Source organism: Strix aluco, chromosome 2, assembly GCF_031877795.1.
Source record: "Strix aluco isolate bStrAlu1 chromosome 2, bStrAlu1.hap1, whole genome shotgun sequence".
In the NCBI taxonomy this organism is placed as follows: domain Eukaryota; kingdom Metazoa; phylum Chordata; class Aves; order Strigiformes; family Strigidae; genus Strix; species Strix aluco.
In genome coordinates, this window is record NC_133932.1 from 56,346,075 (window position 1) to 56,365,823 (window position 19,749).

Below are 19,749 nucleotides of genomic sequence, written 5' to 3' on the forward strand. Positions count from 1 at the left end.
AATTACAAAATGTTAGGAAAAGAAAAGCTGAAGTTTCCAATGTATCAGTGTTGCCATATGAACTCACTCAGAGGTTGAAAATGAGCAGGTAGTTAATTTCATAGGAAATGTTTTCTTTTTCATTTTTTGATACAATATATTACAGATAATGATGTAAAATATATTGTATACAATTTGTAAACATGTAACAACATAGGTAGTACACTTTAAAAACTGCTGGTACATACTTTGATTTTCCTTACCTAATTTTAAATAAGTTTAATAATGTTATTTTAATGTTGATTTAGATTTTTTGGAGTTTAAAACCAGTTAAAAAAAGAAAGAAAAGAAGATTTGGGTTTCACACATAATTTGAACTTTAAAAGACAGGGAAGGAAATTATTGTTCCTGTGTTAAAGTTTTTATTAAGAGATATATAAAGTTTTTTAAAAGTTATGTTAATTAAAATTTATTTGTAGAAATACTAACTTTTTTTAAAGCCTTTGTCATGTCATTAACCAAAAAATTCAATATTACATGAAAAATGAAAAAGGAATGCCTTTTTTGGCTTTTGATATGGAACAGAAGCTGATGTTTCCAAAAATGAACAACAAACAGCCTCTATGTCTTTTGAATAAATGAATCCTCGCCAGGTTTCTCATCAACCAAGTGAGCTGCTAATGGCTTCCCAGCAACCAGCTTCACTGCAGACTAATTATCTACCCATACATCCTTCCCATCAGGCAATTGTAACTTCATCAATAGCAAAGGTCAAATCCCAATCTCTCTGTGTTCTAAAAGTAATGTTTATTCCCTTCTGAAAGAGAGTTATTTTCACTTTTCATTCACATGAGCAGCAAGGACTGGTCAGGGATGTTCGTTATCTGGAAGCTGGATGCCTTCCAGTCACCAGGGAGGGGGGATCTGCGGCTGCCTTTCATCACAGCAACAGAGGCAAAAATCTTGCCTATTTTTAGATGGAGTTTATCAATTTATGATGGGATTTATCCTGATCTTAGGAGACTCAAGAAGTCCACTTCCAGTCTTGCATTCCTGTGGGTGGTTCTGGGCATATCAGCAGGAAAACTTCTGCGAATAAAGACAAATTTGTAGTCTTTACTGCTTTAAGTACAGCAGAGATATTATTAAGAATTTTATAATAATAATAATTTTAATATCTGAATGTCTGATTTCATGCCTAATGTGAAAGTATAGTCTATGCTAATACTTAGTTTATGGTAACACTAATTTTAAAAATCCCATTTTCTCAAAGGAAACCACACCCTGAAAAGTGAATGCTTGAGACTATAACATTTCTTTCTGTCCCAAATCTTTCTGTTTCATTAGGAGCACCCTGATACACTAGTTTTACTCATTTTTCAGACACATCCCTGACATGGTTTTTGTTTTACACTCATTTTTCCATCTTTCCACTCTGCCGCTGGAATCCTGTCTTTCATTTCTTGGTTTTGCAGAAATCCCAAAGGCTGTTAATCAGGAAAGTTTTGTTTTCCTTCCTTGGAGATGATGGCACGTCTACAACCTCCTGCGTTTGGCCAGGCTGCTTTATGCAGAGCACCCCCTCGCTTGGGGCAGCTTGCTGGGTTGGCCCTGGTGAGCCAGCTCTGCTCCTCACTCTGGGGAAGGCAGCTGTGCCTGCCTCCCCAGGGACAGCAGGCTTGACTGTGTAAAATAGTGAACTGATACATAGGGTAAAATATAGTTTTCTCCACAAACTGAGAAAATGGAATAGAAAAGGCCACTAATCTGAAATATGTTTATTTGTAGTCCTAGTTCACAGCACTCATGCATCTCATAGTATCCTTAGAAGACTTTTTAAAAAGCATTAAAAATTGTCCTGAAGGATTTTATCTTCAAATTCTGTGGACAATTCACCCAACGGGAGAGCCCTCTAGCATGTGGTTAAATCAGCATGTGGCTCCTAAAAGTCCATAAAAATGCCCATGTGCCTCAGGAAAGCAGCTTAGTTCTGGAGATATTGCAAGGGGAACATGTTTGAGGGCAAAGGAAGTAATATAAATATTTATTCTTTGGCATAATTTAACAGTCTAGGTACAAGCCCTCTACCTCAGCTGAGGGAGAAGAGGCTCTAGCTGTATCCAGTCCCACTGGGTGAAACAAGGCTGCAGTAATTCACTCATAACAAATGTGCTATGCAAATTGCTTATGTGTATATCTGAAAATTCCTGTAGAAGCCTTGGACAAATCTTCCAAAAATATTGTAAAATTGGGATTGACGGGCCTAGGGTAAAGCAATATAGGTTAATCCCTGGGTGACAGCAACCCTGTGGCCATACCAGCTCACTGCCAGGTCTCCCTTTCCCCCACCATGCTCTGGGGGAGTGTCAGCATGGCAGTGCCCCCGGGTGGCCTTGGGCACAGCTCCCCTACCTGCGCCACTGTGTGCCACAGCACAGCCACCCTCCCCTGCATGCCTGCCGCCTGCAAGGCGATGGGGGCCACAGCCTGCTCTTCTGGCCTGTGCCTTTTCCAGCTGTATGCAGCTCCGGATTTAGCCACTTCTCCGTTGAATCAGGGAAGGATTTAATGCTGTAAGCACTTAGGTTCTCCCCTTGGTTTTAGTGTCACAGGTTTCTCTGGCTGATAAAGTGCTATGTCACAGCAAATTTTCTTCTTTGTCATAGTTTCCAAGGCACATTGCTTCTATGAACGTATGAGGCTCCTGCAAACATCTTTTAGATGATATTTATTGGCATAAGGCACAAATTTAAGTATGAGCCTCTTTTGCCAGTTACTTTTTTCTAAGCAATTTGGGGTTTGTCTCTGGACTTTTTTCTCATCTCTTCTAGGAAATATATGATTAAATGTCTGTTATATAGTCAATACCATGAAGCTTCTCTCATCTGTTAGGCAGAAACATAATCTGAACTCAGCTGGAGGAAAAATTGGAGCAATTATCTAGGGGGGAGGGGAAAGGAAATAGGTTTTGCTTGTAGACAGCTTTATAACATCTGTATCTCAGTCCTTCTGTTTGTTTTGTTTTGTTTTCAATTCACTAAACGTCATAGGAAGCAAATTCTGGACACTGCTGCAAAATCTGTATAAAGAAGGGAAGACATTTTTCTCTAACTGTGTAACCCTCAAACTGCTGCATCCCTTCCTTTCTGTTTGTAATGGAAATGCTCAGTTTCTAGCTCACTTCTAAAGGTCTGCTGCAGGCTAAATCTCAGCACAAAGATCCCAGTCAAAAATTGTTTTTGTGTGTGTCAAAGGGTGTTTTTTATAGCCAAGTTATATAACCACCTGCAAAAAGAGTAGTATATTGAAAGACCATTTATTTCACTGGCACAGATACTGAACACACACATATGAGACACATTTTAAATCAGTGTAACAACAGTAGTGCAAAAGTGATGAAGAGAAGATGGCAGCACCTGGAAAATCCTGGTGTTGTCTTTTTGTGTGTCTGTATGATCAAAAAGAAATGAGCCAAATGGGAAAATTACAAATAATGAAAATTTGAGTTTCTGCTAAGACTTCAGCTACAAGACAGCTTCTTCAAATTTTGTGACAAAATGTCTCCATCAGGTTTTATATAAGATACATATAGCATTTCTGTTACTTGAGGGACAGCAAAATCAAACCTCAGCTGTCAGTGTGACTCCCTGAGGACACTCAAACAATAAAGAGACTTTGTCTGTGACAGTAAAAAGGTGAGTATTCTGTTTTCATTAAGGTTCATGGTACTCACTCCTTGAGATTTGGGGCAATTTCAGTCAAAGCCCAAGTAAATTGAGAAGTTCTCATTAAGAAAATTTAGGTGGAAGTCCTGTATGTAAATCCTGGTGTCTGAACTGCAGCAAATGGCCTTCGTAGTCATACAGGGGTGACCTCTAGTAGTTTGGAATAAGGAATCTACTTTGCTGGGTTTTTTTAGATAGTAGCCAAGGGGCAATGGGTTAAATAAGTGTTTACCATCACTGTGAAATATGTGGGGCAGATAATTTGCAAACTAGCTCCACTGAAAGTTACTTTTTCCTCTGCCATGGTATTTTCCATTTTTGTGAAGATGCTTGTTCAGCAGCTAAATTTTTTTTGCAGTATTTAGGTGCTAGAAGTAACTGACATTTTTTTGATTTGTGAAATAGACAGGAAAATATGACTTGAAGGAAATCAGGCGTTCTTACTCTCAATAAGAGACTAATTAGCAAACTTCATGATGTGCATAAAACCCTAAGGAGGAGTTTACAGCATTTTTTTCCTAAGACAGTTTCTAATGAGAGAGGGTACAAGAGACACTTTTCTCTATTAACATTATTTAGATTAAATATATGGCATGATCTACTTTTGATTTCTAATTACTTCAGTTCTACATTTAATTCCACTCTCATAAAAGTTGATTTTATTCAATGAAAATCTCAGGTAAGCTTTAGTCAGAGTCTTAATTTTATATAGCATTAGAGAAAAGAGAAACTTCAGAAATAAAACCTGACAAAACATGCTTCATGGCATATGCAATACGGAATATTCAGTCAAGGATGTCCTAAATTGCATGCCCAGTAAGCCTTAGCCTAGTAGTCAAATATTATTTGCTTAAAGAATTAATTGCTTTCACAAATTGCTAATTAAATTACTAATTAAATGTATAATTGGTCCTATATAGAGAGAGAACTACGGCATTTTATGTACAGATTAGGCATGTGCTGGAATATGTTACTGCACCTACAACTGTTTTGTAACTTCTGGAAACTGGAGTCATAATTATGGTAACAGATCACAATGATATTGTATATAAACTAACAGCAGTGCTTTCCACTGCCTGTTAAGGCAGCCAGTTCCCATTCGCTCCATCTCTCCCTCTGTCTCACATCCATACACGTGTATGTGTTCACATTCTTGTTAGACTGATATTCCTGCAAAACTGTCCTTAGACTAGAAAATGGGGTTTAGTTCACTGTTGATCACTGATTAATAATGATTTATAATATTAATATAACTGATTAATAATGCGGCAGGTAATATTTTCTGCCTGTCATCAGAGAATATAACTGTCGGTCAAAATGTTGTTACTTTCTGGAACCCTCTGTCTTTGAGACACTTACCATTATGGGAACAAATTACTCCTGAGTTCCTCCTTTTTCTGCCTAACATAAATAACTAAACAGCAATTAGAGCTGCAAGGAGACCAAAGGCATTGGTCCTCTAGTGAGTATGTTAAACACTAGACTGAAGACCCCAGATCCTGGATGAGAGTTTTAAGTACTGAACTGTTGGTTACAAGGGCACTGGCTTCACCTTCATCAAAGGATGGGCAGTCCTTTGAACTTCAGTGACTATTTATTGGTTTTGTTTTTCTACCCTAAATGAAACACACCAAGTGGAATATTTTGCTCAACATGAAACAAAGGCTTAATGTCATCAGGAAAAACAAAATAGAAATAATAAACAAGTAAATATTGTTCAATTCAAAATGTATTTTCAATATTTAGGTTCAAAGAAAGGACTAACATAATGGACAAAAATAATGACTGATATTAAATTATTAATGTGACCCTTTTATTGCATCTTAAAAAACATCCCTCTTAGGGCTTAGTTTCACAAACAGCTTAATCTGATCTTAAAACTCATTGATGCCAAAGGTCTCCCCACCTCCACTTCTGCCCTCCCCATTGTGTTTCTCTACCTGCTTCCCATGTGTTTGTGCAACATGCACATCAGCCAGGTGAGCTCAGCCCAGCCGTTGCCCCAGGTGGCCACACTAGCTTCTGCAGATGGAGGGAAAATGGGGAATACCTTTTTTCTTTTTGGCAGTATGATCCCACAGCAGTTTAACTCACTTGTGAAATTGTGGTTTCTCTCTCAGTAAATGTCTTTTCTCCAGTGTGCTTTCTTATCCTGAGAAATGTCAGCTATAGTTCCAACATAATGCTGCATTTGTGTTTTGTAAAAACAATACTTGGTTCACTGAAGCAAGTCTAGTTGGTGGGCTTTACAGCTGTCAGCAAAAGCATCTCTGGAGTAGCTCTTTATGAGAACTTTCCAGATCATCTGAGATTTTTTTATGTTTTTAATGGAATTCTTATAAAAACAATTTGTTTGTTTTCCATGAAACTTCTGGTTTTGTTTTGTGATTAGGTTGTAAATGTCACTAGAGGACTGCTAGGTATCTTGCTGGTTAGTTTCTCAACAATGTGCTTCAAAGCACAGTGGGACAAAAAATGTTAAAATAATATTTGAATAAGTAACATGAGTATTTCAAACTTCTAAACAGGTTTACTTTTAGTCAAGATTTGGGCAGATAGTCTTATCAGCCTGACACAAAGTGATTTAGCTATCCTGGCCTAATCGATTCTTCATTCACAAAATTCCTAAGTAGCCAGAGTATTTTTGCACTGACCTTTGTTTAACCTGCTCTGAGACTGCCTCTAAACACAGGTCTCCTGGTTAGAGATAGATGTGGAATGCAAACAAAAACAAAGCATCTGGCACACTTGAAATGGGAGATGACCATTCCTTTTTCTCTTGCACCAATTCAGAATAAAGGGGTTGTAGATGATCCATTCAGATGGCAAGCTGATTAATATCACATATTTCCAAAGGCACAGTTTGCCATAATAGATAAAATCAGTTTTATGCTTAGACTAGATAAAGTCTGAAAAAGCTTTATCCCAGAGTTGCTTTTGCTCTACAGAAGACTAAATTGAATAACCCGTAGTACCAAACAGGAATATGAAATGAAAGAAGTTTGAATCTATGACTCTCATTCAGTCTAGCCACCCATAAAAAGAAAGGGAAGAAATGTTTTCCTAAATGCACATTAATAATTATCCTTTGTATTTCCATTAAATAAATAAATGAAACATGGATGATGTTAAAATATGACTTCAACATATTGTGTCTCTATGAAGAAAAGGTATTCTCTTTACAACATGGAGTAATTAAAAAAGTAAATAGGCCTCTCTCTTTAGATGAGTATAATACTTTAATTCATCTAAAGACTCTAATCCAAGAAAATGTGTTCCACATCTACATGACAATGAAGAAAGTTTTCCTAGAGTAAACGAGTACTGGCCATTATATGTCATAATTTTTGAATTTTTTTTCGTCAGTTACTGTGTTTGGTATAAGAAGGAATTCAGGCTTAAAACCTAGAGAGAAATATGTGGCAAAGATGTTACAGTTGTTAAGTGGAATATTACAATTTGTTTTTCTGATGTTTTTATTTATTTCTGAGTATATAGTAATTTTATAACCATCAACTCAAACCCATAAAGAGAAGCTGATACCTCTTCTTTACCTGTATGGCCACAACTGCAAAGAATTTTTTTTTGAGTCATTGAGACCATTTTTTAAATAGGAAAGCTCAAACTCAAATTCATACCTCACTTTCCAAAGATCTGACTCTTTCTACAACCTGCTTTCTTACATTTTGCGTAATCAGTGGAAGACTAGTGAATTAAAGTTACTCTGGTTTTGATTAATTTATTCCAGATAGTGTCGTCTTTAAAAAGCAGGCCACCTCTAACTTAGGGTGTCTTATTTTGCTTGTCATTCAGAGATTATTCGCCAAAAAGATACACATGCATTTCCACTTGCAGACAAAATTGCCTCACCCATAAGAAATCTCAGAGGGAGAGTTTTGCTCCTGCAAGGAAATTTCTGCTGAGACACTAAAAAAATCCTTTGACTCCAGTATATTAGTTGAGGAAGTTTTCATGGGTATGAATCTAGCCCTCTGACACTCTGCCTTTGAATTAACCATAGAAGCTCCCCTGTAACCTTGAACCTCTGGCCATGTTGTATTTCTGTGATTTCCCAAACATCTGGTGGGGACTTTGAAACCACCACATTCATTTTCTTATGACCTAAGCTGCAATTTAACACAAGTCTCTGAAGATGAAAGCCAAGGAAGCCTCTGCAGAGAGCAGAACACTTTCCAAAGCAGTTCTCTGCTTGTGGAGGTGGGAGCAGCTGGCCTGCTCTCCCCTTTGGGTTGGGAGGGCTTGTTGTTTCCAGCTCCCTGTCAGACATCTGAGGAACCCCCATTTTTCTTTTTTTTCTACACCCACTCCCTGAGGCAAACGCCAGCAGTCTGTATCCATCTATCTGGAAAACCTGGAAAGAACCCTGAAATATTTTTGTTTTCAGTAAACTCTGTTTGAGCTCTTCAGATATTACAGAAATAAGAATAAATTCCCCACAAAAGCAGCAGGACTATAATCAGTCCATGGTTCCTTTTTCATAGTAGAAAATGTCATCATTTTTGCTAAATTGTAACAAGGCCTCCTACTCAGTTTTAGAACTGTTTTGTAGCATGGAAGAGCAGTTTATAAAAATCATACCAACAAAACACAAAGCTTTAGGTTCAAAGTAGTTCTGGACATGGATTTTTAAGAAATTTGTTGATGGCAAAATTAACTGTCAGTGAAATTTTCTACAGAAAGTTATCCCCAAGTCCAGCATAAACTCTCAGGCAATAGATATCTCAGATTAAGGAGTCAACATTCATCTGGGATGGAGGAAGCCCAGATTTAAGTCTGCTCTCTGCATGATTCAGATCCTCCCAAAACCAAAGTGAGCAATGCAGTCTCCAGACTTTTCTAATGCAGCTCTCAGTCTCTTTTAATGAACTCCTTGGAAAAGACGGCTTGTTTTTAATGCGGAAAAATGTAGAATGTAAAACCTCAAATATTTTCACCAGACAGAACTTGCATTCCTTGGCCAGCCCCAGCTGAAAGTTATTGTCAAGGTTGCTATTCATCAAAAGACTCAAGCAGAAGGCAGAGCCTTATTCTGGTATTTCTGTAAGCACCTGTACAGCTGAGCTCTGCTCCAGGCCTGTGGCTCTTTGGTCTGACATGTGACTCTTCAGAAACATACAAGTAAATAATATTCATTGATAATCTCACAAATACTCCCTTTAGGGCCACAGCTAATATGGTGCACTTAAAGTTAGGCATGTGCTCAATTATAAAGTTATTACTGAATCAGAGGCCTTGTAGGCTGAAAATTTGATTAAGGGTACTTCAACTTGAGAAAAGCCCCCAGATTAAATTTTTTTCTTTTTCATACAAAGCTCAGACATATCAAATCATTTTGGAATATTCTTTTCACTTTTAATAAGCTTGTGCAAGCTATAAAGTTGGAAATGTCTTTAAATGAAGTTTATAAAAGAGTATACTTTTCATGTTTGAAAGAAAAAGAGAAGTCTGCAGTCAGTGCGTAAGAAATCCAAAGGTTTTTTCCAAGCATTTTGTTTTTCTTAGTCTAGAGGTTTTTAAGTTAAGATTTAATTAATACGTTATTACTCAAACCAACCAGAGCATTAAATGAAACAATGTTGACTTAACCTTCTTGTAACTCTATGTTTCATGACAGTTACCCCAAAGATTAATTAGATCTGCTCAACAAAATGAATTTGTGATGTAAGTGGTGATAGAAGTAACACATTGAGTGGAAGCTACTCAAAAATCCTGTGAAGTGTTACTGTAATTAAGTGCCAAAGTCAGCTCTGGCATGAGCAGACCTCAGTATCAACACAGAAGGAGTTGTGTCCATGTGCAGTGGATGTGATCATTGCCTCTGACTGAGCCCATTTGGGATTCCCCACTCTTTGGTGGAATTTCAGTCCACTTGTGAAACTGGAGTAGGGGCTGGGGAAACTGGTGCCTTGGACAGCTCATTGGAAACAGCTCTACAGAGTTTCATGCCAAAATATGGTGCATGATGGGAGAGTGTGATGCAGTCAGGGTGGTGGGATGATGAAAAGAGAGGGAATAGGAGGGACAATGTTGATTGACTAGTTCTTCAAGGCTCCCTGAGCAGTCAGTGAAGAGACACTGGCACTGCCAGAGGCTTTGGGTGAGCTGCTCCATGGTCTGTCTCTCCTCATGGCCCATGGTGGGAAGCCAGACAGAACCAACAGCTAACGTAAGAAGATAAATGATAAATAGGCACCTAAAACTGCTGGGTGGAAGTACTTTCTACATTTTCACCTACTGAGTGCAGATCTCCCCAGCACTTTCAATACCATCTGACCCCTTCCAGAAACAAATATATTTTATTTTTGTAATCCTGAAATCTTAATCAATAATTAAGCCTGTAAAATATACAAATTTTAATTTTATTAAGGTTTGAGAAGGATAATCCAAAACGTTAATGAAAGCAGGCCTTTGTAAACAAGTCCCCTCTTTGCCTGAAGGACACAATGTATTTCACATCAGAAGGTTATTTGTAAAATTGGCCCTGGTCCAAATTTAGATATATAAGCATTTGTTTAATCTTAATGAGCTCCACAATGTGCTTACAGGTAAATGCGTGTTTAAACACATTGTTGGAAGAAAAAAAAAGAAGGCTGAGGCAGATCAAGGGGCTCATCACACTGAAAAATAACCAAGGGGTGAAATATAGTTACTTGTCACCTGGAACTGTTCCCACTAGCTCTTACTAGCCCAGTGGAAAAGGTGGCGTGGCTCTAGGAGCAATTGGCCAGGGCTGAAGACTGCTTTACGCTCTTACAAAGTGTGTATGGAAACACAGTTCTGAAATCACTCCTTTAAATTTTTCTTTATTCTAGATATGATTAGAAATTTTTGCCTTTTTGTCTGACTCTTTACACATACGTGTAAGCTATACACACTACAGCTGGTGGGGAAGTATATTTTTCTTGTTGTACAGAATGTTGACTTTTCACTGAAAAAATCGGTCTCCTCCAGAAACAAAACATTTTCAGCTGAGAACCAAAACTTTTCTAGTTTAAGTTTTCTTTTTTTTTGACACAAGTCAATATTTTCCATAGAAGCTAATATTCTTTGTGAGGTTTTTTTGCATTAAAAACAGTTTCACTGCCTCATATATTTATACTGTAGAAAACTACATGAGCGCAGCTATTATTTTCTATCTGAGTCATTGCTGAGGCAAATTGGTAATAATACAGTTAATACACATGACTTGGAAACGTCACTTGGATCTTTGGTAATTTGAGTCTTTCAGGAACCACTGTGTGGACACTGAAAATAGTAAACAATATTTTCATATGTTAAATTCAGCAAATTAAACATTAGGACTCATTATGAAGGTAATCAAGATGAAGTAGAGAACATACCGTGCCACTGTATGACTCTGTAGTTTGTTTGCACTTGAGTACTTAGTACAGTTCTGTTTCCCATATCAAGAAGGAGATGATAAATGTGGCAAAGTTTCAGAGAAGAAAAACAAAGGATGATTGAAGGTATGGTACAGCTTTCGTACAAGGAAAAACTGAATCACTTAAGACTCTTCAATGTAGGAAAGAAGTCCTGCTAGAGGACAAACCAGTGATCTATAAAAGCACAAGCAGCACAGAGATTGTGGATGGATATCAGTAGTTCACTGTCCTTTCCAGTAAAAGAACTTGGGATCTTTAAATGCAGCTGGAAGGAAACAGGTTCAAATCCCTCTAAAGGAGGCAGTTGTTCACTTGACTGTGAGTTAAGCCGTGGTGCTCATTGCTGTAGGATGGTGGGGATACTTAAAGTTTGCAGAGGTTGAAGGAGAGACTAAATAAATCCACAGGGGGTCACTCTTTTGAGGATTAGTAATGATGTAGAAATTGTGTCTGGTTCAAGAAGACACTGAGCTGCAAATGGTTGGAGGATGAGAAAATGCTCATGGGAATCTTCATACATGTCAGGACTTCTTCCTAAGATGCTTTGCTAGCAGATGCTGGCATTAGCAGCAGTGAGAGACAGGATACTGCACTAGATGGACTGTCTGATCCAGTACTTATGCTCTTACATGCATTAGTATTCACTGCAGTCCTATATACAGCTTGAAACTGTGATGTGTTAAGCACCTCCTGAAGAGCCTTCACTTCTCACTGATGTCTGCTATAACTGACATCACTCAGTACTCACACCACCAGGCTTCTCTCACTTGAGTTGGAAATATCTGATGAGTATCTATTATTTGCAAGTCTTACCTCCTAGAAACAAGACATTCAGACTCATTTCAGTATTTCACAAAATCAAAGACAGGGAAAAGAAAATAACACATAGATTATACGCAGAAAGGAATAAATAAATGTCAAAACCAACATTTTAGAAATTACAATTTTTGAATTAGAAAAAGGAAAACATCAACAAAGGTTTTGCTAATTGTAATGGTTTGCTTTGTAGGTAAATGCATCCCGCCAAGAAAGCAAGCTGATGGAAGAATGTGACCAACTCATTGAAATAATCCAGCAAAGACGACAAATAATTGGAACCAAAATCAAGGAAGGAAAGGTAAAAACTTTTCTTCTTTAGATCACAAGTAGATCCACACTGTTTCCTTATGCTTACAGCTTTTTGACATCAGGGACTATTAATGCAAATTTGTAAAAATCCTTATGTAGTCGTGGGCTACTGCTACTATCATGTAAAGAGGAATTAAATATACCAATATTAGTATCCTAGACCTCAACAGTTTGGCATTTCTCTTACTACATGTGATTATGATTTTTAAGCATAAACACAGAAATGATGTTGCTATCAGTAAATTATAATAAAATGATGACTAATTAATGATTCCTTCACTCTGTTATATGTCTGACAGTGTTTCCCCGAAAGTTTTGACTTTCACAAAGTGCCACAACATTTGGTATCATGGATGGCAATTATCTACATGAACATTTTAGTCTGGATACTTTAATTATGTATTAAAATACTATCACAGAAAGAATTTGTTTCAATCATTGTCATTCTTGAGAATAGGAAGTCTAACTTATTTACAAAAAAATATTAAAAAACATGTAGGAAATTAAATGAAGTGTGCATTTCTAATAACTGAGGTACAATGATTATTAGCGACAAACACATTGAGCAGGAAAAATTGCTGATATTCAGGTGTCAATGCATTTTGCTAGCTACCTGTTAACTGGGAAACACATTAGAGTTGAATTAATGTTCTTATTTTCTAGGTACATGGTGTTTACTCTTTAACTGCTGAACTAACTAAGTCAAATATAAACTCTTCTTGTGTGGGAAAAACTCAGGAAAGGAATAAAGTCAAGAGCAGGTTAAATGGTTCATGGGCCTGTCAAGATATTTCAATTAACTTGAAATAAAAAGCCTGTAGGCAAGGTCTGACTTAAACATGTTTGAAACCACAGGTCCTGTACATTCTGTGACAGAACCTGAATTTCCTCATGCTGTTAACAAAATATAATTCCCTTCAGATGGACAAGAAGGCCTTCTGCATTATTGTTTCAGCTCTGTTTCTCTATGGAGTGAGACCAGCTGTGCTTCCAATGAAGTAGAAAACTTTCCATTCATTTGGATTTGTGCTATATGCATGAGTTGCTTTTAAAAAATCTATTGCTTGCAAAGATGTATTCTAACATCCAATAGAGCATGAAAGATTTATAATACAATTGACTCCAAATTTATTTGAGTATAGTTGATATCACAATCTATCCCCATTCTTTGCTCTAGTTTGTTCAACCAAAAGTGGATCTGCAATGGTTTGCCCCAGATGTTGTATATGTTGAAAGATTTCAGGGGTTCAAGAGACCCATGTGAAAAGCCACAGTAAATTCTGCTGAAGGTACCTTCTTTTAAGAGGGCCTGTGTCTATAAGTCTTTCTGGAAGGTAGGGCACAGCAAGTTTGTCTGTAGGACTATAGTTAGGGCTACAGAGCAGGAAACACTGGGATACAAAGTTCTAGCTATGTCTGCAAGGCTGCAGTTTCAGACACATGAATCTAACAATGTGGTGCAGCTCCATCCTTTATCTCACCTATCACTGAAACTGATAAAATTCCACAGAGCATGTAACTGGGAAAAAAAGACTTAAATATCAAATAATTTTAGTGCAGACATCATTCCTGCCATTGGGGGGGTGGGGTGGGGAGTGGGTGAGACGAGACTCCTTTTAAAGTTTATGATCAGTTGCCTTCTTGAAGAAGATATAAAATAGAATCAAGCAAACAAAAACCTAGTTCATATGTAGACCTCACAAATCATGGCATGCCTTCTGATTGCTAAAAGCTCACAAAGTAACATTTATTTCACTTAATTGTTTGTTTTGTTAATAAGTAAATAAAGAGATGAGGTACTTAATATTGCAATGAATCTTTCCCCAGTTAAACTGGTGTAGACCAAATTGTAGTCTCTGCAAATGCACAGTTAGAGTAAACATTATGGCATTAATTCATCCTAGAAGCTGATCAGATCATTAGTATTATCAAAATCTTCATGCTTTCCTAGCATTTTTCTCACTTTATTGTTTCTATCTTTAGAAAAAATACTAGTGTTACAGGACACTAATCATTTGGTCAGTATTTCCTTTTTGAAATTTTTCCAAAAGGTTTATTTTCCTACTGGTTTCTGTTGTCCGGTAGGTGCACTGAGATACCCTTCTCTCTGCTTAGGATGCAGTTTTATCTGAAATTTAACTCAGCAGCTTCATAGCTTGTGCCCTAATTGCTGAGATTTAGAATGTTATCTTGATTATAAATTTGGATATTTCTGCCAATCTACTTGGTTGTTAGTTTCCTCATTTTGCATGAAACTGGGTCTTAATGCCTTTTTAAACTCCAGAATTGTTTCATTTCCTTCCTATTTCTAACTCCTGTTCAAACTATGATCCTGATGTGATAACAATGGGAAGGACTTCCAGACCTTTCAGGATCTAGTTTTGTTAGCCAACATTGTCTTTAAATGGAGGATTGACTGTCCCCCTCCCTAACCTTTGAGCTAGTGGTTACAGTCACATCTACTGTGTTTATTTCCAGCACATATGTTTGCAGTAGTAATAATCAGCTCTCCAGCACTACTGTGCTTTTGTCCAGTTAAAAATATCTAAGAAGAAAACACCCTGTTTGACTAAAAGCACATAATGAAAAGAAAAGGCATGTATTCTTAGTAGACTGAACAGTCATTTTCTGTCAAGTTTTATTTTCAAATTATTTTTTATGAAACTCACCTCAGTAATAGGAAAAAGTAGTTAATCTATAAGCTGACTTTAATACAGATCTCATCACTTCAGGGAAACTGTTATCTAAACAGCTCTTAGTTATCATGTAAGCAGAAAGTACCAGGAAATGATGTTTCTTCTGTTGGAAAATAGGCCAGCTGTGCTTGTTTTGGCTCTCCCCGGTTGTTTTCCATGTGGAAAATATTGAGGCAGAAAGGCTGTGCCTGTCCTCTTATTAAAAATGTTACGTGGCTAGATGGGGCTCACCATCAAGCTAGTGTGAAAGAAGCTCTTGTCAGTGAAGCCATTCATTTTAACTCCCCCTTTGCATTCCAGCTTTGCGTCAGAAGTGCAAATGCAATCATGATTTGTGACCTTAGAGATGTGACTACTTTCTTATGTTTCCACTCAAGGTGGTGAGGTTGAGAAAACTGGCCCAGCAGATTGCGAACTGCAAACAGTGCATTGAGCGCTCAACATCCCTCATCTCACAGGCTGAACAGTCACTGAAGGAGAACGATCATGCTCGCTTCCTGCAAACTGCTAAAAATATCACTGAAAGGTAAAGAAGACATTCCTCTTGCAGAACCTTAATTTAAGGCGAATGGGTTGTCATAGTTGCCATATTGTCTTGTCCCACAAGGGGTGTCAAAGCGGGGGGGTTAACTGACATATTGCCCCAAAACACTACTTTGTGCTGTACCAGAGTGGGAAGGACCCTCCTGTAATGCTAAACCAAAACATCCCTTTGGAAAGAGGAGCAGTTGAAAAAGGGTGCAAAATAAGAGTTATAACAGTAATAGCAATTACAAATGAAGGAGGTACCATGGATGCCAAACAGATATCTGGTGTTAAACATGTTAAAAAAAGCTTTCTGGAGGCTTAATTCCTACTCCATGAAAAAAATCTAATATTAAGAAAGAAATCAGGTAGCAAGTACATTCCTTAGAAGAAATTTGGAATGATCTTAATGGATTCATATTCTTCACAAAATAGCAAGCAGCAAGGTAATGAAATGTGTAACTTTGGGAACCTGCAACATACATCTCTGAGGCAGCCTACTCAAGGAGTTGGAGATTCAACAGTCTGGGTGTCTGGAAGTTATGGCAGCTGCTGTGTTGGGTCCCTGGGTGCAGAGAATTTCTACTGCTTCTAGGATTCTAGCTCTCTTCAGCCTGCCAGATATATCAAGGACCCAAAGACAAGGGAGCAAGTCTTTCCAGGAAATTGTGCTGTAAGAAAATTTGGTCTGGTTTTCAGTTTAACACCATGAATGCTGAAACATTCCCACTGAATTTTTGTGATGAAAAAATGTTCTGTTGGAATTATCAGCTGTTTAGTCATCAGTCAGAGAAACAAAAAAAAGGAGAATGTATCTGGACAATGAAGAAAAAAAGTATTAAAAAGTATGCTCATTTATTCGGCTATATTTTTAGCTCTGGGTTCACATCGTATCTTCACATTGTCCAGCCAATTTTCACCTAATCCAAAGCATGAAATTCCTTGCTCTTATTATTTATTTTTTAAAGTCTGTCACTTGCTCTGGAGTGCTGAATGCATATTCTCTGAATATCAGGCTTCATTAAAGCTATTTAATTATTTATACATAAGCCAGAAACACTCATTACAGGCTCAGAGAATTGAAAATCTGTTGAGCAAGACAAGGCAAGGCAAAGGAAGGCAAGGCAAGGCAAGGTAATGAGTTACATTTGGTCTGTCAGGCTCAGACCCTGGTTTGTATTCTGTCACCAAGATACAGTGGCACTTCTTTTTCCCAGCTGAAGCTGATATTAAAACCACACGTGAGTATCATGAGGGGGGAAAAAAAAAAAAAAAAAGTGGATTGAGAGCAGCCCTGTGGAGAAGGACTTGAGGGTATTAGTGGATGGAAAGCTGACTATGAGCCAGCAATGTGCACTCACAGCCCAGAAAGCCAACCGTGTCCTGGGCTACATCAAGAGAAGTGTGGCCAGCAGGTCGAGGAAAGTGATTCTCCTCTTCTACTCCACTCTCATGGGACCTCACCTGGAGTACTGTGTCGAGCTCTGGGTCCCCCAGCATAAGAAGGACATGGACCTATTGGAGCGAGTCCAGAGGAGGGCCACAAAGATGAGCAAGGGGCTGGAGCACCTCCCTTATGAGGACAGGCTGAGAGAGTTGGCATTGTTCAGCCTGGAGAAGAGAAGGCTCCAGAGAGACCTCATAGCAACCTTCCAGTACTTAAATGGGGCCTACAAGAAAGCTGGAGAGGGACTCTTTATCAGGGAATGTAGTGGTAGGACAAGTAATGATTTTAAACTGAAAGAGGGTAGATTTATATTAGATATAAGGAAGAAATTATATACTGTGAGGGTGGTGAGACACTGGAACAGGTTGCCCAGAGAAGTTGTGGCTGCCCCCTCCCTGGCAGGGTTCAAGGCCAGGTTGGACAGGGCTCTGAACAACCTGGTCTGGTGGAAGGTGTCCCTGCCCATGGCAGGGGGGTTTGAACTAAATGATCTTTAAGGTTCCTTCCAACCCAAACCATTCTAAGATTCTATGAAAAGCTGAAGGTCTGGCCTTTTTTCAGTATTCATTGGAACAAGCAGTAGGGCAGAAACCTGTGGAGACACAAAGCTTTTTAACTGACTACCAGAGAAAATTCAGAGAAGCTCCGTTTTCACCATGTAAACACGAACAGTTGCATCATAAATACAGTCACAGGAGAGATACTCAGAGAGCAGAAATGAGACCAGCTGACATATGTGCCCAATCAAATCGGATTCCTGGCTATCACAGATTGCTGTCTGTAATGAGATGGCTGTGAACGCTCTTAAAATCAGAGAATCATTTCAAGCAGTGAACTGAGGGGAAAAAAACCACCAAGTGCTTGCAGACAAATTGCAAGTGGAAAAAGAGACTAAATCTGATTAATAAATTATTCCGCACAAGTAACTCTCTTAGTTCTCATGTGATGAGCAATATTTTGTTTGCTTCTAGACTGCTCATGTAACAGTCTCACCGGGGTCCTGAGCTCCAGCAGCTAAAACAGTCTCCTGAAATTATGCTCATTGCATTTCTTCATGCACATGTTTCAAAGTAATTGCAAAATAATATTCTCTGTTGTAAGCACAACAGGTAACTATGTATAGCAAAGACATTACACACACTACAGTGATTTAGGTCATGCAGTATTTATAGTGGGTGAAATGCATTTATCCTGGAGAAACCCTTTCCAACCAAGTACAGTATCAGAGCAGACAGAAGTACAAGAGGAAATTCAGTCCTCTGAACCTAATATGATGACATGGTGTCTGAAACTGTGAACTGTTGAGCTCACCAAAAACTGACTTTAAACACTTACTCACAATGCACCCTTTACATAGCCCCAGACAACAGTCCAAAAGGGCCTGGTGATAAGGTCTTCTTCACAATAAATACGTGCTTTACAGAGGTATTCAGAGAAGCTCTTAATCTTAGATACCTGCTTGCTGGTTTATTAGCAAGGCCTTTGTTAATTTTGTAGAGGTGTGTATCACTCTGAGTTTGCTCTAACACAGGCCCTGCAAGAAATGCATGTCTTTCTTTCCTACCAGATGTAAAAACATGTTAGTGAAACTGCAGATGAACTACTGGGAGTGGGAGGGGTGGGGGAGAAAAAAAGAAGTGAAAGAGTTCAGGGGATTTTTCCCTCTAAGTACATGGGGCAAAAGGCACTTCAATTATCCTCTCTAAAAAGAACCAATCTGTAGTAGGATCTACTTTAAACTAAGTTCTACAACTACAGCTGCAAGAGAAACAGCTGTATATGAAAACTGTATAACAAGAATTATTGACTAGGAAACTTCCTCAGCTCAGTTTTTGAAAACTGTGCTGAAGACAATGAGATGAGCAGCTCAGTTTTTTACTTTCCAAACAGGATTTTCCTAAAATACTATGCAAGAAATATATGAAAACATAGTTCTTAGTAAGAATTTGGCCTGGAGCCATTTGAGATCTGTGTACAGAGACATACTCCATTTTGGGAAACTGTTAATTGAAGCAATCAAAATATTTTGATCTGACATGTCATGAATGACAGATAACTGACATACATTGTGTGCATGGTTGTGTGTTTACCTCCAAACTGAAAGAATTAACAAATTTCTGTTGTATAACACAAGGTTTAATAATCTCTTTGTTTAAATGGACCAAACTTTCTGTAAACCTATCCAGTGTCCAGCTCTCCAACAATATATATTTTGAGGTACCGGGATGAAAAATCCATCATGATGGCAGTTTTCTTGGGAAAGATCATCCCTTTATGTTAGTGAGGCTGGACAGACAAAAAGTGGATGTAGCTCCTGAAATGAGGTAGGCAAGGAAACTTCAGTTTTGGAGGAAATGTCAGTATGCACACATGCTTTGCAGAGAAAAGCCTTTCAAAATAAACTGTGCTGACATCTATTTGTTTTATCCCCCCCCTGTGCTTTTTGAAGTTAACAGCAGTGTGCTGTGCTGAACAGCTGAGGAGGTGTGGGGATCTGCACCAAGCCCTTGGGACAGCAGTGCCAAGGAATGCCTGGGGCAAAAAACTGCTTGGGAAGACAAGGGTTGGGAGAGATGCAGCATCTGTCAGGATTGCTTAAAATAGATAAATATGGTGCTATTGCTACTTTGGTTCAGTGGGTGACTAGAAAGAACAATTCAAAGTATATTGTTGCTTAACCAATATTTTGTTAAATACTTATCTGACACTGCATGTTAGGCAAATCTAAGTAATAGATTTTTACTGGAGACTTGACTCACAAAAATAAAAGTGAGAGGAGAAGCTCCTAACTTATACCATATAGATAAAATACATGTAAAAGTTTTGTCAAGCTTTTTGAGAAGTGA

At 38.1% G+C, this 19,749-nt stretch overlaps 1 protein-coding gene across 3 annotated transcripts in view; it reads left to right on the forward strand.

Moving 5' to 3' along the window:
* Positions 1 to 19,749, forward strand: part of MID1 (midline 1) — a 358,868-nt gene that overhangs the window by 314,061 nt on the left and 25,058 nt on the right. For all 3 annotated transcript variants that reach the window (XM_074814839.1, XM_074814840.1, XM_074814841.1), the window contains 2 exons: positions 12,117 to 12,224; positions 15,309 to 15,457. In XM_074814839.1, the coding sequence (XP_074670940.1) occupies positions 12,117 to 12,224; positions 15,309 to 15,457 (257 nt within the window). The remainder of the gene's footprint in view (positions 1 to 12,116; positions 12,225 to 15,308; positions 15,458 to 19,749) is intronic.